The 23955-nt window shown below is 40.5% G+C and overlaps 4 protein-coding genes across 4 annotated transcripts; 2 read left to right on the top strand and 2 right to left on the bottom strand.

Annotated features, from left to right (window-relative positions):
* Positions 1-121: 121 nt before the first annotated feature.
* Positions 122-805, top strand: GCK72_000061 (uncharacterized protein; the record flags this gene model as incomplete). The annotated part of the gene is made up of 3 exons (XM_003095526.2): positions 122-238; positions 286-574; positions 762-805. 3 exons carry the CDS (start codon positions 122-124, stop codon positions 803-805), a joined length of 450 nt encoding a protein of 149 aa, XP_003095574.2.
* Positions 806-1503: 698 nt separating this feature from the next.
* On the bottom strand, positions 1504-2736 carry GCK72_000062 (uncharacterized protein; the record flags this gene model as incomplete). Its single annotated transcript, XM_003095531.2, has 4 exons — positions 1504-1706; positions 2372-2471; positions 2556-2621; positions 2671-2736. The coding sequence occupies 4 exons, from the start codon at positions 2734-2736 to the stop codon at positions 1504-1506; spliced, it is 435 nt and encodes a 144-aa protein (XP_003095579.1).
* Positions 2737-4091: 1355 nt separating this feature from the next.
* On the top strand, positions 4092-6130 carry GCK72_000063 (uncharacterized protein; the record flags this gene model as incomplete). Its single annotated transcript, XM_003095548.2, has 5 exons — positions 4092-4154; positions 4208-4360; positions 4998-5108; positions 5677-5891; positions 5938-6130. 5 exons carry the CDS (start codon positions 4092-4094, stop codon positions 6128-6130), a joined length of 735 nt encoding a protein of 244 aa, XP_003095596.2.
* A 362-nt stretch (positions 6131-6492) lies between these two features.
* Positions 6493-23148, bottom strand: GCK72_000064 (uncharacterized protein; the record flags this gene model as incomplete). Its single annotated transcript, XM_003095533.2, has 16 exons — positions 6493-6612; positions 7143-7269; positions 7623-7912; positions 8419-8807; positions 9691-9916; positions 9963-10373; positions 13035-13207; positions 13596-13771; positions 14269-15020; positions 15916-16879; positions 17699-18090; positions 18907-19098; positions 19359-19701; positions 20600-21366; positions 22374-22622; positions 23026-23148. The coding sequence occupies 16 exons, from the start codon at positions 23146-23148 to the stop codon at positions 6493-6495; spliced, it is 5694 nt and encodes a 1897-aa protein (XP_003095581.2).
* Between the last annotated feature and the right edge of the window lie 807 nt (positions 23149-23955).

Raw genomic sequence — 23955 nt, forward strand, 5'->3', positions numbered from 1 at the left:
AAAAGAAAGGGGATATCAGAAAGTTGGTTATTTTACGACGCGTTTTCTTCAAAAGTAGTTTAAAGGTGAGTTTTGACACCGGGGGACGACTGGAAACCTCTTCGATTTTCAGAAACTAAAAATGGCTGACAAAAAATCAACAAATGTTCCAGTCTCGAATTTTCCCGACGCCGGTGCCACCGCGTTGCCTAATAAGCCAGGCGAGCCGCCGTTCAAGCTATCGTTGAGTGCCAATAAGGTATTTTATTGATTTTTCTGGAAAAATCGATAATCGACACGTTTCAGATCGAGTTCAAGTGTTCCGACGACAAGAAGCCAGCATCGGTGTTCGTCAAACTGCACAACCCTACCTCCGAAACGGTTTCCTATAAAGTGCGTTGCACGTCGGCGGACATCTTTCGTGTTCAGCCACCGATTGGATTCATCAAACCCAATGAGACAGTCTCCATCGTGATTTGGTATCAGAATCAGGATAAGAAGGATGCGATGACGAAATGTCATTATTTCGCGTTCTATCATACGCACAGTGATGGGAAGGGACCGAGGGAGTTGTGGGCGAACGCTAAAATTGAAGGTAATAAGGGGGACAGGGATGCAAAAAAGCAAAAAGGTTTGGGCAGAGGCAAAACTCGAACCATCGACCTTTTGCGTAGCAGCAGCGCGCGTAACCACCTGAGCCACAGGGGCAACGAAAGAATGTGGAGGTGGAGGGCGTACAGGCGTGCGCGGAGAAATCCAGAAGATTTAATTTTTGATTTCAGGAGTCCGTCGTGTGCCAGCCGCCTTCACCACTGCCACCAAGTGATCTCCTCTGAATTTAAATGTTTTATTTTATTTTTTGTGTAGATAAATGTATTTTTTGGGGGATAAACAGACACCTTTCCAATTTTTGGTGTTCAAAGTGACTTGGAACTAAAAAGAAACGACTCACTATGATCCATAAAAAGAGCAAAAAAGGAAAGCTTTGAGAAGGAATCGAACCCCTGACCTGTTGTCTACTGGCCCATCCTGTTACCAGTTGAGCTATCAGGGTGGGAGCGGCGGCGCGGAACAGGGTTGTGATAAACGTTGAACGTGTTGCCACCACCACCGGCACGAACGCTTATCACTATCTTTCTTGAAGCATCCAGCTTTTGCCTTTATAGCTCACCTGGTAAGGAGTCTGACCAGCGATCTGGACATCCCGGGTTCAATTCCCCTCTCCTCTAAATAGTTTTTGTTTTCTGTATAGATGACACTAACAATTTGGTTTTCGGTTCGAACCCCTTCCCAACCTACTTTTCAAACAAATTATCAATGGAGCGCACTTCCAACCCACCCAAATTCGGTTTTTTCGTGTAAACAGATTCCAAAAGAATTCAAAAACGACCGGAAACACGCTTCAACCCGAAAAAGAGACAAGGAGTTTCGACAACCCCAACGCGCCAGACAAAAACAAAAATTTCCAGCAATGCTGTTACATACAAGGTTTCATCACAGTCGAAAATAATTATTTCTAGAGAATCACGTAGGCGGAGCATCCTCGTCCGGCGGCAGATCCTTGATGTACATCATATAACAGGACTCATCATAGAGCATCAGGTCTCTCTCGTAGAATCCACGACGCTGGGGAATCGTTTTATGACAAATGGCGCAACGGAAGCAATCGATATGGAAGAGACGGTCGAATGCGACAAGGCCACGCTCGATTATTGGAAGGGAGCAGCCTGGAATGAGGAGTTTTGAAAATAGAAGGTGAAGTTGTTGATATAAGTGGGATGGTGAAGAGATAGAGAAAAGTTGTCAACTAGCACAATGATCTACGGGAAATTTGCTACATTTTGTTAGTTGACAACTTTTTGATAGCTTCAATTGCTGAGGAGTTACGGGGCTTCAAAGTTAGGGCACCTCAAGGAGTGAGGGGGAGAGGGGAGAGACGCAGACAGTTAGACGCTCTCGCCTTCTCTGCGTCTCCATCCCTCTCTACTCTGAAGCAGGCTATCTTAAAAGGCTCATATCTCAAAAGCCTGCGGAGCTATCAAAAAGTTGTCAACTACAAAGATGTAGCTCTATTTTTGATCTACCAGAAAAATTTTGAAACATTTCCGACTAAAACTCAGGTCGTGAGAAGCTATCAAAATTCGGTCACCCTACCATGCTTATAACCTCTTTATCCCCCAAAGTTGATAAGATACAAAAATTATTTTAACAGATAAAATAATCTACAAGAAATTTGCTACATTTTGATAGTTGACAACTTTTTGATAGCTTCCATTCCCAGGGAGAAACGCCGCTTCAAAGTTCAAGCGCTCCCCAGAGACATGGGGAGAGTCGAAGAGACGCAGACAACGAGACACTCTCGTTTCTCTGCGTCTCTCTCTCTCTCACTCACCAACACACGCCGGATGAGTTGTCTGAATATGACACGCGTAGCACGCAGGTTTCATCGGGTCGACGTTGGAACGGAAGTATCTCTCATCGGTGATGGTAAGCTGGAAGAGAAACGATGCCCTAGAAAATCGGCAAACGCGCTCCATTGATAATGCTATCAATAGAGCGCATTCTAAGTCACTAACCTTACAAAAAACACACTGAATATGCTCTTTGTGCCACATTCGATTCAATAGGGAGATGACTTCGCCCTGCAAAGTTTTCAGATGACCTAGAAATCTCTAATGAGGAATTCTATACCCTGACGACGTCTTCCCTGAAGAATCGCTCCTTACACCCGCCACAATTCATCAATTCGACGACCATCTTTTGTTGGGAAATGAAAATTTGTGAACTTTCGGATTTGACGTAATTACAAACGTGCTCTACTGTACTTTTACGTGCCAAAAAATGAGAAAAAAAGAAAGAAAAAAGATTGGCGTGGGAAAAAGAATCGAACCAGGGTACTCTTTGAGTGCAGAACAAACGTATCTTATAGCCAATTTCACGCTGATTTCGAATCTGTTATCAGTTTTCGAAACGGAAATTTGTGAAAAAAGTTATTCACGCTTTTATAAGCATTCGGTGCAAAAGTGAGAAAGTGAATTTTCACAACGTCAACTTTTGTTGTAGTTTCCAAATTTATATTTTTCTGGTAGATCAAAAATATTGCTTCATTTTTGTAGTTGACAAGTTTTTGATAGCTTTGCAGGGTTTTGACATATAAGCACTCATTTTCTCTGCGCTCCCCCCCCCCCCCATATCTCAAAAGTAGGCGGAGCTATCAAAAAGTTGTACACTACAAAAATGAAGCCCTTGAGTTGATCTACCAGAAGAATATAATTTTGACCTTTTTACCACAAAACACAATCCGTGATAGGTGGTCGAATATAGTGATTTTCACTGAACTGAAAATAAACAAACAACTTCTTTAAAACCGCGTATCTCAAAATCCTGCAGAGCTATCAAAAAGTTGTCAACTACAAAAATAAAGCTCTTTCCTTTATCTATCAGGTGGTCTTAAGTTTATAAGGTTTGGACCACAACAGACCCCGTCCTATCCATTCAATGTCCCCGATCTCCTTCCGGTCACATCGGAAAGCAAACAAATCGTTATTTTGACATATTGTCTTAACATATCGTTGTTTATTTTCCCCTAAAACCCATTTCAAAATTTTCTCCCCACGAAATGGGAATCCGTAGTATTTTCTGGAAGGTTCTAGCAGGAAGAGGTAAGTCATGGGGTACTGTAGTTGGGAAAGTACGCAAACACCCAAAATCGCGGAAATTGATGTAATTTGGCTTGAAAATCATGTGGGGGACTGAAATGTTGCAAGGAATATGAATTTGACACTTAAAAATAGAAAAATAAGAGTTATCTTTGGAAAATTTGCAAAATTTCAGCCTAGAAACATTTTTCTTAGAATTTCTATAAATTTTTGAATTTCGTGGGGTACTGCATGTGAGAAAGTACGCAAACATCGAATTTTTCAAAAATCTCACCAAATCTTCTAAAAAACCTAAAAAGATAAAATCGACGCCGTAGATTCCGAATACAACGTTGAAAACTGATAAAACTATCGTAGTCCTTTTCAAAACTTCAAAAAACTCATTTGTCGGAATCTAGGCCACCAAATTCTCAATTTCTAGGCCCTGAAAATGGCGGCGGATGGGTTGATAGTATGCAAGTGGACCATTTCGACCCGTATACCCCAGGACAGCTCACTAAAAACTTTACGGCTACGGTAAGCAGACTCCGCCCCCTCTCTCTCTTTTACCGTAACGCCCCTTCTTCAAGGTAGCCGATGAGATCAGTGTGCCACGTGGCACTACAGTAAAAGCGCTCTACCGGGACGACCAATGGATTTATGTTCAAGTTTCGGATGGGCGGAAAGGATTCGTTCCGCAGACGTATTGCAAACTATTGCAGAAGAGAGTCACGGTAGAGAAGGTTTGTGTCTGTCTGTCTGTGCATCCAGATGTCCAGAATTAGATAGATCACATCAAAACATTAATTCTTGTAGTTCACAACTCAAAAGTGGGCGGAGCTATCAAAAAGTTGTCAACTACAAAAATGTAGCCCTGGTCTAGATCTACCAGAAAAATATAATTTTGACCTTTTTACCACAAAACACTATCCGCGATAGGTGGTCGAAAATAGTGATTTTCTCTAAACAAATAAACAAACAACTTCTTTAAATGCGCATATCTCAAAAGTGGGCGGAGCTATCGAAAAGATGTCAACTACAAAAATGATCTACACAAAATTTGCTACAATTAACGAGTTGACAACTTTTTGATTACTTTAATTCTCAGGGAGATACGCCGCTTCAAAGTTTAAGCTCGCCAGAGAGTGGGGAGAGACGCAGACAGTTAGACGCTCTCGCCTTCCCTGCGTCTCCCTCCCTCTCTCCTCCCAGGTGCTTAACTTTAAAGACGCATAACTCAAAAGCCTGCAGAGCTATCAAAAAGTTGTCAATTACAAAAATGTAGCCCTATTTTTGATCTACCAGGAAATTTAAATTTTGAAACATTCCGACTAAAACTCAGGTCGTGAGAAGCTATCAAAATTCGGTCAATTTTTTCAGAAAAAGGGAATCTCTACGGCTACATTGGACCGGAAATGGGAAAAATCGAATCTTCAAAGATTTATCGACAGTCTTCCAGTGCAAAAGGAGGAGGGAGAGGTGTTCAAAATGGTAAATCCACATGAAGGGCTTCGTAAATCCAAATTTAGGCTTCCGTAAATTCACATGAAGCTCCCTTAAAAACACACCTAAGCTCTCGTAAATCGATTTGAGTGACCCCGTAAATCCACATTTCTGCGCGTAAGTCGACACTATTCATGCCGTAAATCTACACGCCGCTCAGTAAATCCACACGAAGGGCCTCGCGAATCCAAATTTAGGCTTTCGTAAATCGACACCAATTTCCCTAACCCGCCCCCCGTAAACCGACACCTGAGCCCGTAAATGCACACCGAGCTTCCGTAAATTTACATTTCCGTAAATCTACACATCGCTTAGTAAATCCACACGAAGGACCTCGTAAATCTACATTTAGGCTTCCGTAAATCGACACCTAATCTCGTAAATCTACAAAAACTTCGCTGTAAACCTACACAAAGCCTCCCTTAAATATATCTTTAGTTCCCGTAAATCGACACTAGCTGATGCTTAGTAAATCCACACCTAAGCTCTCGTAAATCAATTTTAAGACCCCGTAAATCGAGTTCAGCTCCCGTAAATCCACCCCATCCATTTCCAGGACGAAATCTGCGAAGCGCAAATTTTCCGCCCATTCGACTCGACGGCTCCAGATGATCTCTCCGTGAAGGAAGGTGACACCGTCACAATTCTGAATATCTCGGATCCCGAGTGGACATATGTCCGTAATTCTGAAAATCAGTCGGGTTTCGTTCCATCGTCCCACTTGAAGATTCCAGAAGACGTCACAATGAATCGCCCGATTCGAGAGAAGTGGTGAGTCTGTCCGTCTGTCTGTGTGTCCGTATGTCCAGATTTCCAGGGAAAACGAGAATCTGCTTGTCGTTGAGCCATTCACCGGGCGGTCCCCACTCGATTTGACCGTCCGTCCGGGGGAATGGATCCGTTGCACCAGCGGGAAACCAGTGGACGATTGGCTGTGGGCAGTGAGGATTGCAGATGAGAAGCAGGGATTCATACCCAATAAAGTCGTCATTCTAGCGACCGATCTATAATTGTTAATTGGGGGAGGAATACTAATTGGGGGTAATTAACACTAATTACACTAATTACAATAAAAATTATTACAAAATACCGTATTCATTTAGTCAGTTTTCTGTATGTAAGCCCGGCTCAATAAGAACATTTTGAAGATGAATAGAGACAGATCATCAGGAGGTGAAAGTGTTGGGGTGGAATTAAAACAAAAATAATTAAATTGATAATTAATAATTAAATGAGAGAGAGAAAGAGATTCAGAGTTTAGGAGGACGAGGAATTGTTGAACTGGGAAGAGAATTCAGGAGAGAGAACAAAAATTGATTAAAAATAATTAAAATAAATAAAAAAGACAAAATTGAATGCATAGAGAAAGAATTTAGAGTGTCGGTCGATCGATCACCAATCCACACGTACTTTTCAGCAATTCGTCGCGAAGTTTCCACAACGCCTTCGTCACGTCTTCTTCTCGGGCGACAGGGCGGCCCGCTTCCGTGCGCTAAAGAATTGGGAAAATTAGGCTATAAAGATATACCATATAGTAGCTGAAAATCGCTTCTTTTTTCAGTTTCAAAAAGATTTTTATGCTCAGAAACGTTCAAAACTGTTTCTGAAACTGAAAATCGTGCCGAAAACTTTAAATAATGTAGAATAAGGTCAAAAATAGATTTTAAGATGGAAAGCTGAAAAATGCAGATTTTGGACTGTAAATCACATTATAGACAGTTTTTTGCGCAGAAAGTGCACATTTTCGAGTTTTCTCAGCTCTCAAACTCCCAAAAAGCTGAAATCGCGCTAAAAAACCTGAAAAATCTCAGTTTTAGCTTCAAATAATTCACTTTTATGGTATTTTGGATGGCAAAAATGAAGATTTCCAGCCTAAAACCTCATTTTTCAAACAGTTTTTCAAGCGGATGTTTGAGAGCTCTGAAACTACCGAAACCCGTTTTCATGATGAAAATTGTGCCAAAAACTCAAAAAATGTCTGATTTCCGCTAAAAAATAAGCTAATTTTCCCCCAAAACTAACCCGAATCCAGTGAGCTGGCGGCCGGACAGTTCCATTCGATGGCTGCGTGTTACGGTGGGTGGCGGCGAGACTTCGTTCCCATCGACTCACCGATTTCTGTCGGTTTTGAGCGAGCGATTCGATATATCTGAAAAAGAGAAAATGAATATAGAAGTCAATTTTCGAAAATCGATATTCTAGAAGCTCTCGAGATGGTCTGGAACCCCTCGGGTTTTCTAGGCCATCAGATAGCTCAGTGACATAGAACATTCAAATTTCGGGATTCTAGACCACCTGAGCTGTCTGATGGCCTAGAATCCCGAATTTTGGAGTTTTCTAGGCCATTTGAGCTTTCATTATGGGACGAAAAAATGTCGAAAAATCGTGTCTATTATCAGTCAAAAATCGCGATTTTTAACTCATTTTTAGACGTAAAATTGCGATTTTTAAGCCTAGAACCCCGAAATTCGGTATTCTAGGCCACCAAACTCATCTACTCACTTCAAATACGCTTCCGAATGGAGAACTCTCTTCGAATGAATCTGATTGGGCGGCGCGACGAACGCGGGAATTGCCGCCCTCACAACAGTCCGTCCGACGTCTGGAATCTGTTGTTGAACGACTTGTTGCATCAGTTGTTGTTGTGGATGATGTTGTCCTCCTTGTTGCATTTGTTGATGAGATACCTGATGGAATTGTTGAGGATTCGATGGTCCCTGTTGCTGATACATTCCATTTTGCATTGGTTGTTGCGGTGGTCCCATCGATTGGTGTGGTTGAGGTGGTCCGGGCTGAAAATGTGGAATTTTCAGTCATTCAGGAGTTAAAAAATAGTTGAAAATCACGATTTTTCAACTGAAAATAGTTGAAAATAACGATTTTTTGACCGGAAATAGTTTAAAAAAAACGATTTTTCGACTAAAAATATATGAAAATACCTATTTTCGACTGAAAGTAGTTGAAAATAATGAAATTTTCAGTTATATTCAGCAATTTTACGTCAAGAATGCTTAAAAATGATGAATTTTTCATCAAAATTGTTTTAAAATAGTGCGAAATCTGACATTTTTAGCAATTTTCAGCAATTTTACATCAAAATTGATCAAAAAGGAATTAGAAATAGTTGAAAATAGCGATTTCGCGACTGAAAATAGTGTTAAAAACAACGATTTTTGACTAAAAATGGCTGAAAATAGCGATTTTTGATTAAAAATAGCAATTGTCCGACTAGAAATAGCTAAAAACCACGGTTTTTTGTCTAAAAGCAGCTGAAAATAGCGATTTTTTCGATACTTACCTGATAATGTTGTTGCATGTGTGGATCATGATGTTGTTGCATTTGTTGTTGTGGATGAATCTGATGGTGTTGTCCTCCTCCATTCTGATTCCCATTTATTCCATTTTGTGATGGAATCTGTCCTCCGTTCTGTTGTCCTCCGGGCGGCGCATTCGGTTGAATTTGTCCGTAGGGCGCGGCGACAACACGTGGCGCCGTGTCTCCAGGCGTTTGAATCACTTTGAAGAAATTCTTGCACAGTTGATTACTGTAGACATTTCGTGCCGAGACTGGCATATGCTTCTCCTTGATGTGACGATGAAGACGTGGCAGCGAGGGGAATGGTTTTCCGTCTTTTCGATTACGAAGACACGTCATCCACATGCAAACGAATTGTTGGTCACTGTCCACTGCAAAATAAGATGATAGGTTTTGGTAATTCTACATAACACCTCGTAAATCTACACCAAACTTTATACACATCTAGTTGCTAAATGCTCGTAAATCTACAAAAGCCGTAAATCGATTGGTGACGCTGCCCCAATTTTCGACCGTTTTACACCACAAATGGGATAAATGTCAAGAGAATGAGCAAAAAATGGCCAAAAATGAGGAAATATCGATCAAAACCGACAGAAATAAGCCAACTTCACCTATTTTCGGACATTTTTTCGGCTCCTAGATACAGTAAATCTGCATAAAATTGCGTGAATCCACATCTAACCTCTGTAAATCGATCCCTAGTTCCCGTAAATCCACATCTAACCTCTGTAAATCTACACCTATCCTCCGTAAATCGATATCTAGACACAGTAAATCTACATCAAATTGCGTGAATCGACAACTACCGTAAATACTGTATTATAACGGCATGCCGTTATATTTTTCAACCGGCTCCCAGAGAAATTCTGTGGTTTCAGAAACTTATTAAAATTTACCGGAAAAACTTTTTTTGGACGTTCTATTTGTTAATTTACAAGTTACTAAGCACGTTGCTTTTAATCAAAACCAAGAAAGACCACGGGGATGATCACATTCATGAATTCTGAGTATAGATGGGGTGCCGTTATAATACAGATGCCGTTCTATTACAGGTGCAGTTATAAAACAGTATTTACGGTAAATACAGTAAATCCACATTTAACTTCCGTAACTTCACACCTAGTTCCCGTAAATCTACATCAAATAGCGTAAATCTACATCTAGCTGCCCCGTAAATCTACACCACCGTAACCACTCCGTAAACCCCCACGACAAACGACACCAACTGTCTCCGCTCACCCCGTGACTCACTGATGATTTGACTCGTATGATGTTGTATAACATGTTCCAGAAGCGCGGGCTCCGATTCGTACTGAAAATCGCACGCCGCCCATTTACACTGGAAGATTCGAATCTGTCCGGGCGCCAGTGTCATCGCTTGTGTCGCTTTGATCGCATCCTGTTTCGCTTTCTCGACAGCGACCACTTCCGCACGCATCTCGTAATGCTTCTTTTGCTCTTCCGACAACTTTTTCCACTGAAAAATTTTTGAAATTAGATGGTTATTTTCAGACATTCTATACCTCTATTCCAACTATTTTCGACACTTCACCGAATCCTGCGTCCGGATTCTCATGCATAATTCGTTTACGAACTTCTGCAGAGAATAAAATGTATCCGGATTTACTTTTGACAACTTTCGGTGTCATAATCGGTGTATCCTGTGGCACAGACGACACGGGCGGTGAGGATACAGAAGGTGTCGCCGTCGTCGATGGAGCCGGCGTCTCCTCCTTCAGATGACGTCCTGCTGGGTGTATGCTTGACGTGACGGATTCACTTCCGTCTGTGTCGTCGTCCATCATTTCGTCGAGATGGTCGAGGGGCATCGATCCGTCGCCTTTGAGAAGTGGTGAGAGCTCTTTTTCCATTTTTATTGCTTGTTTGTAGAAGAGCACTTCTTCATTCGGAATCGACACGTTCAGTTTGTACGTCTGCAAATTGGTAAGAGTTATGAAGTGATTCAGATGATTCAGAAGACGTCAGAGCAAAGTTACATGAGGAAAAAGGGCTTTTAGATGACCTGAGGATCCAAAATTCAGGATTTTCACAGATTTTCGGTGAATTTTTGTTGGAATTCAGCGATTCTAAACTCGGAAACAACGATATCTAGGAATCAGAAGCCTAGTGAATAACCTAGAATCAGAACACTTCTGAAAATTCGATTTTCGAGCGATTTCACGACAGAATCTTCATATTCCTGCCCAAATTCTATGTTAAAGATTCAAAATTATAGAAATAACGCTATTTGACGCTAAAAATGAGTTATTTGAGACTGAAACATGTCTCAAACTCTTCTAATAGTGCTGAATCTAGGACATGCCCTTTTATTAGAAGAGTTTGGGACACATTTCAGTCTCAAATAACTCATTTTTAGCGTCATTTCTATAATTTTGTATCTTAAACATAGAATACGGGCAGAAATATGCTAATTCTGTATTGAAATCGCTTGAGAATCCGAAAATCTGTTAAATAAAGGAATTCCCTGGAATCCAGAAGGTCATAAAGTCTGGAACTAGATGACGTCAGTTTATAAGGAAATAAACTTTACGACTTCCAGGAATCTCTTGATTTTCAGAGAATCTAGATGACATCAGAATCCTACTATACTATGTTCTTGTGCTCTTTCTCTCTCCCTCTCCACTCATCTAGCAGGTGGTGGCCACTGGCTCCCTAGATCTCCCCAGATGGCTCAGCCTTCTGGGGAGTCTTCTGGGAGGAGGAAGTGGGCGGCGCCTACCGTAACACTGGGGTCACTGGGGCAGCGTCGCCGCCACCACCACACCGTGAACAACACACCGTGGGGAGGAGACGACACGGAAAGGGATAGTAGAGGAGGTGAGCGGTGGTGGTGGTGGAAGGGGGCGACGAGATGAAGAAGAAAAATAAAAGTACGCTGCCTGCTGCATGCAGCAGAGTGCAACGGGCGTGCTGCAGGCGCGGAGAGAGCCCGCGGGGGGATCCTGCTGGTCGTGGTGGTGGACCTCGCAGTTTCGTCTTCTGCCTGTACGCACACACAGCCAGGGGGTCTCCCCGCAAGCAGCGACAGATAGACAGAGAGAGAGAGACTCTCTCACACACAAGGAAAAACCATATAGACTCCTCGATGTGTGTTTCCTCCCCTCTTCACGACCTTCTGACGTCTGACGGTCTCCGTGCGCACCGCACTCTCTCATCTTTCTCGTCGTCTGCACCCTCCGGTGGTCTCATAGTCTCTCCGTTTCTCTGATCATCTAGCGGTCTCTCAGAGGCCTCTCAGGGCCGCCGATCGATGTGTGTGTGTGCAGTCTTCTATCCCCGACAGCGGGGACAGCCCGACGCACACACAATCGAGGCCACCCCTCATAGAGAAACCTCCCATTAGACGAGATGAGAGTAGCGACGTTCTCGGAGAGACGCAGAGTTGCGAAAGTGAGAGAGAGACGTCGAGGAGGAGACAATTAGCTGAAGAAGACAGCTGCTGCTCCTGCTCCCATCGCCAACGACGTCGTCGTGGTCTCTCTCCACTTATCACTTCTAATCTCTTGCTGATAATGACGAAGATGTTGAATGAGAAACTGAGAGAAACGGAAGAAATCGGCGAAGAAAAAGAAGACGTTGGCTCCAGGAGGGGTGGAGCTTAGTGAACGGAGGGGATGAAGCCAAAAAAGGAGAGAAAAATGTGGAAAGAAGAGATTTGAGAATGAAGATGAAGAGAAATGGGAATGGCGACGAGTGGGAGTGGAAAATAATCGTTTTTGGAGGCGATTGTTTTATGCAAAGAGTGGGAGTTCAGAAATCATGATTTCCAGACAAAAATATTTGGAAAAACTTCACAATTTCGGATGGAATTATATTAAGATGGAATAGCTGGAAATGCAATTTCCAGACTAAAATTCATTCAATATTTCAGAAAATCTGTGGAAAGTCCTAAACTACCGTAGCCCACAGACTGAAATCGACAATATGATATAACTTGCTGAAATAGAGTTGGAAATTCGATTTTCAGACCAAAATGATAGGGAAACTTCAAAATTTCGGATTGTACGCGTATGATATAACCTATACAATTACATTTAGCTGAAATGCGATTTCCAGACAATTCGAAATTTCAGATAATCTGTGAATTCTGACGAAATGTGCTAAAACACCGTAAGCCATATGCTGAAATCGACAAAAAATCGACGAAAAAGGAAACTTGCTGAAATAGTGTCGGAAAAGCTGAAAATGCGAATCGTCGAAAAGCCGAAGAAAACGAGGAAAAATATATTATAAGAGCATCTCTATGATATAACTTGCTGAAATAGCGTTGGAAAAGCTGAAAATGAGATTTTCAAGCACAAAAATCCAAATTTTCAGATAAAATTGAAAAATAGGGTACCTATATGATTCAACATCTAGAATACCGTATCCCATAATCTGAAATCGCGGAAAAACCGAAGAAAACGCGGAAATGTATGTAAAAACCTCATGAAGATCGAGAAAAAACCCAAAATTCTAATATTTGACCGCCGAATTTTGGAATTTTCCTGGTAGATCAAAAAAGAATTTCAGACCTAAATTTTTCGAATTTTTGTCTTTCGAACCCTAAAATCTTTTAGATTTTCGCAACAAACCTTCATCTTTCTCATCGCTTTCGAATAGTCCAAATTCATAGTTTGTGTCTCTGTGAATTCGTCCGTCGTCATCGGAAAACCGAGTAAAGAACAGTCTTCTGGAGCGTCAGCGCTTCCGTTGACCATAGTTTCACACACGAAAACGTCGCATTCTGATATTTCCGTTTGGCGTTCTGAAAAAACCAGAGTCTGGCGTGTCGTTGGGCGCGTTTCATAGCAGGAAAATCATAATTTGGGTTGTCTGGCGTGTCGTTGGGCGCCTTTCTAAGCAGGAAAATCATAATTTCGGTTGTCTGGCGTGTCGTTGGGCGCGTTTTAAGAAGGAAAATCATAATTTGGGTTGTCTGGCGTGTCGTTGGGCGCGTTTCTAAGCAGGAAAATCATAATTTGGGTTGTCTGGCGTGTCGTTGGGCGCCTTTCTAAGCAGGAAAATCATAATTTGGGTTGTCTGGCGTGTCGTTGGGCGCGTTTCTAAGCAGGAAAATCATAATTTAGGTTGTCTGGTGTGTCGTTGGCCGCATTTTCTCATCAAAAACCGCAAATTTTCAGCGTAAAACTCACGTTTAACATAAGTCTTGGCTGGCATCACATCACAAACTCGTTGAATTTCGCACAACTTTCTCGTCTCATCATTCCGATAGACACCGATAACCTCATTCTGGAAGAATAGGCGTCCCTCGTCGTGGATGGTTTCAGATGGGCGGGCGAACCAACAGCCGGAGAACCATTCGATGCCGCTGAAAAAGGGAGAAATTGAAGGTCATATTTAACAATTTCAATGATAAAACTGAATTTTTGACCTGAAATTGTAAAATAATCAATTTTTTCAGCTAAAATTGATATTTCATGGCTAAAACATCAGTTTTGGGTAAAAAACTCTGAAAATTTCGGTTTTTTTTTAAATTCAGAAACGGTGAAAGTGTGCATTTTGACTCAAAAACTGCATTTTTTCAGCTGAAATTTTGGATATGAAGGCTCAATCAGTTTTTAGCTGAAAAACTTAAAAATTGACTCTAAAAGCCAAATTTTCGTCTGAAAATACTCAAAAACTGCATTTTTGGCTGAAAAACTCCAAAATTTTCAGCTATTTCCTTCATTTTGACTCAAAAACCTAATTTTTGAACTCAAAATTGGAGTTGCAAGGCTGGAAATCAAGATTAACTTATTTACTCTAAAAAACCAATTTTTCGTCTGAAAATGCTGAAAATCTCCGAATTCCTTCCCTCAAACTCACTCCTCATCTCTCCAAATCTTATTAATGCGCATCACATCACACAACGGTTTGAGTGGATTGAATACCAACACAAACTGTCCCAACCAGTAGAATTTTCCAGTGGCACTACGAATCTGTTGGTAAAACGTCTTCTTGTCTTCCTTTGAGGCTTCGAATTCATATCTATCAATATCCAAAGCAACTTCCAACCGTGCTCGATCCTCTTCATTCTCCTCCTCATCCTCAACGACGTCTTCTTCATCTTTTCCAGAATTGCCTTCTGAATCCGCCGCCGTCAGAATTCTCTTGGGAGTCATTGTTTTCTGTCGTTTCGTGAATTCCAACTCCTCGTCTTCTGATGCAAACGGCCATGATCTCAGTTTCGAGAAATACTTTGGTTTTCCGTGATATTTATATTCACACAAATAGACGTCCTCTTCGGAGAAATCCGTCAGAATCTTCGTGGAGAACGTGGCGAGTGACACGACGCAACACAATCCACGTAGACGGTCAGCTAGAAGAGTATCACGGAATGGAGTAATGAAAACCTCTTGTTTCATAAATTTTCGATTCGCCAAGTGTAAAGTCTCCTCTGGTCGATATACCCAATGACCTGAAACCGCTTTCTCGCCGTGTTCATCTTTGAAAGTTCGCTCGATTCGGAAGATATGAAGAGGCGTTTTCTTCTCGTCGGTACGCGAAATGTACGCGTAGCATGGAGCCGAGTATTTTGAGCCCTCGATTTCGATATCCTCCATTTCTACTTCGCTTTCCTGGAAGAAAATAAGTGAAAATCGACTATAAAACCACAATTTTTCGAATCAAAAGTATGAAAAATACCCTAAAAATGAGTAGGTTAAAACAATGAAATTTAGGGAGAAGAACTGTATAATAAAATTCTTTTTTTTTCCAATTTTCAGTACAAAATCTCTTCGCTCTCTGAAAGAATTGGGTGTGAATTGGTGAAAATGGCATAGAATCGACTAAAAACACAATTTTTCAGAGGAAAATCCCGACATTTTCATCTCTAGACCTATAATTTCCGCAATAAACGTAAACAACAGGCTGAAATGATGAAATTTGAATGTGAGACAGCTGATTTTTTGAAAAAAGTATATATATATATATATATATATATTCTGAAAATCTATCTATATCCGATTTTGATTTTTTCTGAAAATAGCGGAAATTTTCTCAAATCTTCAAAAGTTCCAGATTTTTAGACAAAAAATTAATATTTCACATGAAAAATCCGTCCTAAAATCCTCCTGTTCAGGGTATTTTTCAGACTCTATAGAAAATTGCATGAAAGATGTCTAGGAGGTTCATTATATCGCGTTTTCTTATAAATTCGTCTGAAAACCACTACTTCAGTCGAAATTTCCAGATTTTCAGACAAAAAATGAAGAGTTTCGCATGAAGAACTCTTCTAAAATCCCATTTTTAGGTTATTTCTAGACTTTGACTAGAAAAATCGTCGTTTTCTCATTCCAAGCCAAAGTTTAGTCTGAAAATCACTTTTACAGCCGAGATTTCATGATTTTCATAAAATGTTTTTGAAAAAATAGTTCTTTCAGCCTAAATTTCATGGTTTTAACATGAGAAAAAACCTTTAAAACACTCATTCTTTGGGTATTTTTCAGACTTTTTTCCTTCTAAATCCCTTACATTTCTCTTAATCGGCGCCGGTCTTCCACTAGCTCCTCCCGAGTTGCCCCCATCCTCATCATGCTCCTCCTTGGCCTTGACCGCCCGTTCCTTCTCAATCGCCTCATCAATATCCTTCTCTATAACCGAATACGAATTCGAGTGTATCACATCTTTACACCGGGAATCTCTCTCCACACAGAACGCTTTCTGTAGGAAGCAAGCAGCTTCATACATTCTCGAACCAACTTTCGACAGTTCTCTCGCCCGTTCAAACAAATCGAAAAAGTCTTTTTGTAGTTTATCAAGTCGTCGATATCTACACTTGTCTATATTCATCTTAATCTGATCCAACGTGTACGGCCACTCGGCAGGGGGCACGCCGTTAGCCTTCAGAACCTCAGTGAACTCTGTCAAATCATCCGCATAGCACCGTCCGGATTCATCTTTTTTCGCGAATAACGAAGCGAATATACTCGTGAATATAGTTCTCAACTCCACTTGAACCCTTGGGGCGTCCTCTCCGGTATCCAATTCTCTCTTCATTTCCAGCAAAGCCTTCTGAAGAGACACCGCCTCTTTATAGATATCCGAATCCGTTTCGTTGAATTTACAGGCGTTTGACAGCATTAACATGTAATCCGACACCACATCAAGCAGCGTAACATACTGTCGATTCTCCAATTTCGCCTTAATTCTCATCATATCCATTGGCTTCTTGATGACGTCATAGTACGCTGGAAACTCTTCTTTCGTCGGAAGTCTCATGAAATTCACTGCCAACGGGCGGTTCGTTCCCTCTTCTCGGACGTCTTTCATTGATTTGAATAGTCTCCACATCTTCTGCTCTTCTATTGGCAATTGAGCAATCGCCTCTTCCATTCGACGTTCTTGTTGTTGCAATTGAATCCGGGCGAGCTCTTCTTCGTCAATCTCATCTGGATACTTCTTCTTGCGACCGCGTGTTTCCACTTTTGGCGTTTTTCTGGAAAAAAATTGAATAGAATGGGGGCGGAGTCTAATATTTGAGAGTTTTGGATGGAAAAAACCGAAAATTTGGGAGTTTTTGCATTTTTCATAGCAAAGAGAACAGAAATTTACATTTTAGCTCTATCTTTAAAAGATTAGAGCTGAAAAATAGGAATCTGAAGAGTTTTTGATCGAAAAATTAGAAAATTATCAAGTCTTTTCGTTTTTTTTCGAGTTTTTCGATGTGAGACTGAAGAAATCGACCAGTTTTAGACATAGCTATATGCAGCTCAATTATATGCTCATAAAATAGGGCATTTTCGGTTTTTTGCTATGAAAACTGCAAAAAATCGATTATTTTCTAGTTTTTTGATATGATTCTTAGAAATGAAATCAATCAATTTCAGATATATAAGGGCTGTAAATGAATAATTTGAAGCAGTTTTCAATGAGAAAACTGAGAAAAAGTCAATTCTCGCAAAGAAAATTCGAGAAAACTTGGTTTGAGCCTGAATATCTATTTTCAGACATCCAAAAACTAGTTTTTTGCTTGAAACATCAATTTTGCTTTAAAGAAACAAAATTTTTCACTGAAAATTGCCGTTCTGAGCCAAAAATTCGTTACTTTTCGAAGTTTGTCGTTATGAGTCTATAGAAATCCATCAATTTCAGACACATGAGAGCCGAAAATGATGAATTTGAAGCATTTTTGATAATTGAATCAATTTTCGCATAAAAGGTGGCCGGAAATTAATTTTTAGCTTGAAAAAGCTCAAAAATGTCAATTTTGCTTTAAAAAAACTAAATTTTCCACTGAAAATTGCTATTTACTAACAATTTCATCATATTCAAACTAGAAGACGACGAGTGTGGAGTCGTTGGCATAGAAGTCGGCGGAATATTGTATGGCTGTGGAATTCCTGCTCCTCCTCCATGTTGCATCTGATTCCTCATTCCCTCGTAAGCACGTAGGACTTGTCTCTCCAACTGAATTGCATCCATATGAATATGAGAACTCGGCTCGTTGAAATCTCTTGCATTCGAAAACATCAGACGACAATCGGCAATCATTGCATCGACTTGTGGATACTGATGAGTGTCGATACGGTGACGAATCAGTTTCATATCGATCGGATTTTGAATTATTTGATAGTATTCTGGATATTGTTTGGCTGATGGAAGTTCGATGAACGCCCCGGCTGGCCAGTAGCTCGCGTTTCCCGGGATCTGCAAGTGAAAAAGAAGTTGTTTAGGGGGTTTTTGGGGAGAAAATACTATCAAAATAGCAGAAAAATCGGATTTTCAGCGCAAATTTAGCCTAAGATACTGCTAAAACGCGCTCAAGGTGCACCAGCCGTTATTGGCACTGTTTCAGACCGATTTATTTTTATTTTCGTGGAGTTTTCGGTCATTTTCAAATAAATTTTTCCCAGGATCTGGAAGTGAAAAATGGGTTGTTTTCGTGATTTCTGGGAAGAAGTTTTCTTAAAATAGCAGAAAAAACAGATTTTCAGCATAAATTTAGCCTGAGATACTGAAAAAACGCGCTCGAGGTGCGCCAGGTGACTATATTCTGATTGTGAGTCATTTCCACCCTTTTCTTAGTAATTTTATCCTGAAACGCGCCCAAGGCGCGCCAGACGTGATTTTCGATCAAATTTCAGAAAATTTGATTATTTAGAAATGAAAGAATCGCGCTCAAGGCGCACCAGACGTATCACCGTTTCAGATTGATTTATAGCTATTTTCAGCGATTTCCATTCATTTTTAAATAGAAAATGTGATTTTTAATCCTGAAAAAGCGCGCTCAAGGTGCGCCAGACCTACTTTTTCAGCTGGTTAATGCGTCAAATCTCATCTGAAACGAGCTCAAGGTGCACCAGCGTCCTAGACCCTGTTTCAGACCGATTTTTAGCTATTTTCCAGCGATTTTCGGTCATTTTTCAAAATGAAAACCCGAGCCAAAGGTGCACCAGCCGCCGTAAAACACTGTTTCCGACCGATTTTTCTCAGATTTTCAGCAATTTCCAGTCTCAGACTCACTCTATACTGATGAATAACATTCCACAAGGCCTGCATCATGCCCTTCTGCTTCATAAATGCAGCATTCGGGTCGATGGAAGAGAACGATTTGCGTCCTCCCTTATAGCCGGCAGTGGATGTCGAGATAGGCTGTCCATTCGCATCCAGACGTTGTTTTTTCGGCGATTTTCGTTTGTGCGAAGGTGGTGGCGTCTGGAAATGGGATTTTTCAGCGATTTTAGACTTGAAATTCCTTTTTTTAAGCGTTTTTAGGCTTAAAATCTCCTAAATTCTATGTTTTTTAAGTGAAAATGAACAAAGTTTCAGATTTTTGAGCGATTTTAGACTTAACATCCCCCGAATTCTACGATTTGTACCGTTTTTAAGCTTGAAACTGCTGAATTCAATGATTTTTCACCGATTTTAGACTTAACATCTCATCAATTCTATTATTTTCAGCAGCCAAAACTCACTCTAGAATCCTCCGAATCCGTGTCAGGCATCTCAATCTTGATCTGACGTCTATGCGGCGTCGCTTTTGGCTTCTGAGGCGTCAAACTAGCCGGTGCGGGTTCGTATTGAGACATATCGAATGACGGAGTCAACTGTTTACACGTGGCAATTGTCAACGTCTTCAACTTCTGAGCGGCGACGCAGACTTCAGAAGATTCGAGATTATACTCGAATGCGTTGGAATACATTGTCATTAGGTCGGCGACGAGCGTCTTGAAATCGTATTGACCGTTTTTGAGTCGTTTATTGATCATGAATATCGACACGGGCTGCTTTATCTCATCGTAGTAGTCGGGGTATTGTCTGGAATTACTTGGGGCGTTGAGTGGGGGAATGTTTTATGTTTATATTGAGAGGTATCGAATGGAATTTATGATTTTAGAAGCTCAAATTACAGAAAAATCGCAAAAATTCAACTCAAAATGAAGTTTCGGAGCTGAAAACGCGGTCAGAAACTCTACAATTTTCAAAAAATTCGCTTTGAAATCCGCTAAAAAGTGGGCGGAGTCTCAAAATATCAATGAAAAATGCTACGTTTCAGATAAATTTTTGAGGTTTCTAAGCGGGTTTTGACATGTTGAGCACTCAAAATCGCGCTGATTCTGCGATTTTCCGGTCGAATTCCGCTTCAAAACATGATTTTTCAATTCTAAATGAACATTTCAGAGCTGAAAACGCAAAAAATCAGCATTTTAGGTTCCAAAACTTCATGTTGAGGTCAAAAAACTTGTTTTAAAGCGAAATTCAATCAAGTATTCTGATTCGTATCGATTTCATGAACTCAGCAAGACAAAACTCGCTCAGAAACTTCGCTAATTTCGATATTTCATTGTTTCTTGGAGAACTGGCGTGTCGTCGGCGCGTTTTAGAAGGAACAAGTGTCGTCTGGGGTGCCGGAGACGTTTTTTCTTGCGATTTCCGGTCATTTTTTCGAAGTCAAAGGTGCGCCAGTTCTACTTTTTTCAGCTTATCACTGTTTGGTGCCGAAATTGTCTCAAATGTCTTTCGAAATGCGCTCAAGGTGCATCAGATGTCCCTAGTTCTGTTTCTGACCGTTTTTCAGCTATTTTCCAGAAATTTTCGGTCATTTATCAAAATGAAAGAATAAAAAATCGCGCCACAGGCGCGCCAGAACTGTTTCAGACCGTCTATATTCTATTTTCAGGTCATTTTTAGACCTTTTCCAGTCACTTTCCCTTACTCTTTGCTAGGCAATTCCAAAAAGTTATCAGCAAGAGTGACACTTTGATCCTTCTCATCCGCCGCATTCCGTATCGTCCAATACAATCTCCACATCGGTTCCTCATTATTCTCCGTCTCCTCATCCTCTTCAGAATCCTCCGAAAAGTTGTCATTAACTGCGACGGCGGTGAGCAACGCGTCAACGAGTCGAATCGATTTGGCTTTCCGCATCGGATGAACTCCTTTCTCCTCGATCTTCGCAATTTTATCCTTCACAATTTGCTTCAATTGTTCTGCGTCTTTCCAGATATCCGATCCTTTTCCACTGAATTGTTGAGCGTTTTTGAATAAAAGAAAGAGATCATCTTTGAGTTGTGACATCGTCGCATACTTATGTTGCTTCCCGTTCTGAGCGATCGTTTTCAGATCGATCGGTTTCGCGATTTTCTCATAATACTGTGGGAAATCCTCTCTTGATTGAAGCACTCGGAACGGTGGACACAGAATTCGATTTGAGGAATCAGTGGCTTCCAGTACGGCACCCAATAAATCACACAACATGAAATCGTCTAATTCCATTGGAGTGACGTCACGCGATGATTCTCCACCAGTCTCCGCCCCTTCCGATTCTTCTGGTGTCACGTCTTCAATATCGCTGTCTACGGGAGCACCTGGAGTATCGTCGACGTCTTGATCATCCAGATACTCGCCGGAATCCACTTTTTCGCATGTCGTCTTGTAGAGATCCTGGATTTTCAGCATATCCTTGTGCTCATCGGAGCCTTTCTGAAAATTTTAAAGGGTTTTGAGGTAAAATGCGCGAGGTTTCAGTGACCGAAAAGGTTCAAAAACCGAGTTTTTGAGTGAAAATAGTGCATTTTCGAAGAATTTGTACGGAAAATTGGTGTTTTTAGTGAAAAACAAGCAAGAACACCCGATTTTGAGCAAAAAACTCAGATTTTGGGCTGGAAAAAGGGAACCCGAAAATTGAATATGACATAAAATGTGTAATTTTCCGATGTTCCAGAGTTCGAAAACCGAGTTTTGAAGTACTCAATAAGAAAAAATTAGTTTTGTAGTGAAAATCGTGAATTTCCGATCTAAAAATAGGATTTTCGAGTATTCTGAACTGAAAAATCGGGGTTTTAAGTGTAAAAAAGCTCATATTTCTGGCTGGAAAGGGAAGATTTAGTTGCTGAAGTTAGGAATTTTCAGTTGTAACAGAAAATATCGAAATTCCGCGATTTTTTGCAAGTTTTCAGTGGAATTTCAGCTGTTTCAGGGCAAATTTCCATTCCAATAATCTCAAATCGGGAAAAGCTAAAAATGTCGTTTTTATCAAAAAGTAACATGATTTTCGCAGGAAAACCCCGTCGAGGCATCAAAATCCGGGTTTTACGACCAAAATCAGGTTACTTTACGATAAAAATGACATTTTTAGCTCCCGATTCTCAATTTTCTGATTCTAAACCGATTTGAAATCATTTGGGATGGAAATTTGCCCTGAAACAGTTAATATTCCGCTAAAACTGGTTTTAGAGTTTACAAACTCAAAAAAAGCCCGATTTCTGAGCTGAAAATCTGATTTTGAGCTGAAATTCCATTTTTTCAGCTAAAAATTTATCAGGCAAGCTGAATTTTCTCTCTGAAATCAATTATATCCATTCCAATGATCTCAGATCGGTTTAGAATCAGAAAATTCAAAATTGGGAGCCAAAAGTGCCGTTCTTATCGTAAAGTTATATGATTTTGGTCGGAAAACCCGGATTTTGAGCTGAAATTGTCATTTTTACCTGATAATAAGCCAAATTATTCTTGATAAACATGGCGAAATCCTTCTTAAACTCGTCATACGTCGAATAATCTGGATTTTTGAGTTTATGCTGAATAGTGGTGATATCAATCGGCTCCTTGACCTTCTCATAGTATTCTGGTTCGAGACGACGTGACGGTACGCGGAGAAAACTCTCGAATACCGAATCGTCGCCGGCGGTGTTTCGGTGGCGACGAAGTTTCGACATGACGTACGTTCCTTTCGCGAGCTGTAAGAAAATATATAGTTTCGAGGCTGTTTCGGCGGAAAACTCGGGATTTTCAATCAAAAATGGATTTTTGGTCAAAAACTGCCGAAAAATAGGGACTTTTGATGAAAAATCGGTTAAACAACAGGAAGTTTCGATCAAAAATAGGCGAAAAATCGGGATTTTCGATCAAAAACCGAGAAAAATACGAATTTCCGATAAAAAATAGCGATTTTCGATTAAAAATTTGCGACAAAAAGGGATTTTCTATCAAGAATCGGTCAAAAATTAGAAAAAATCGAGATTTTCTATCGAAAATTGGAAATAAATCGGTTAAAAAAAGATTTTCTGTCAAAAAATGACGAAAAACGAGATTTTTGATCAAAAATCTCTCAAAAACCCGATTTTTGTGGTCATTTCTCACCTCGAAATCGCGTTTCTCCTTCTCCGCCAACGTCATTCGTCCTTTTCGCTTCTTGACACCAGCCGAAGTGGATGCAACATCTTTCTCGGGTTCCGCGTCGGCGACGCGCTTTCTTCTGTTCATTTGATGACAAACTGAAAATAGGCTGAAATTGATGGAAATGAGATGAAGGAAATTGCGGAAAAATAGACATTTCGAATGTAAAATTGGGAAGAAAACGGCCAATGTGAGCCTATTTTAGCTATAAATGTGTATAATGCCAAGTTTTATAAGAAATTCATTGGTAGATTGGTCAAAATTGTCAATTTTTATTAAGTTTCCGGGGATCTGGAAGTGAAAATTGGGTTATTTTTGTAAATAATTTTTTTTTAAATAACAGGAAAATCGGATTTCCACCGCAAATTTAGTCTGAGATAGTGAAAAACGCGCTCAAGGTACGCCAGCTCAAGATATTTTGAGCCATCTCTTTTCTTAGTAATTCTATTCCGAAACGCGCTCAAGGCGTGCCAGCGATTTCCGGTAATTTTTTAAGAAAATTGATCATGAAGCATGAAAAACCGCACTAGCCGTTATTAGAACCGTCTATATGCTATTCTCAGCTATTTTTGGTCATTTTTCAGAAAATTTGCAAGAAATAGCGATTTTTACTGGCTTTTTAGTGGAAAAATAGCAGATTTTTTGAAATTTTGACAAAAATCTTCGAAAAATGCCACTTTTCTCCTTCCATCCTATTAGATCTCCACCCAATTCTATTCTACGCTTTATTTCCTACGCCCCGCCCCCTTAAAACTCCTCTAAAAACTCAAAATTCTCAATAAAACTCATCTGAAACCACATCTACCCCTATAATTATAAAAATAGCCTAAAATATGCCAATTTTTATGCTTTAATCACATTAATCCCTTTCGAAACCCCCTGGGAAAGTGGATT

The sequence above is a fragment of the Caenorhabditis remanei genome, chromosome I, assembly GCF_010183535.1.
Source record: "Caenorhabditis remanei strain PX506 chromosome I, whole genome shotgun sequence".
Lineage (NCBI taxonomy): Eukaryota > Metazoa > Nematoda > Chromadorea > Rhabditida > Rhabditidae > Caenorhabditis > Caenorhabditis remanei.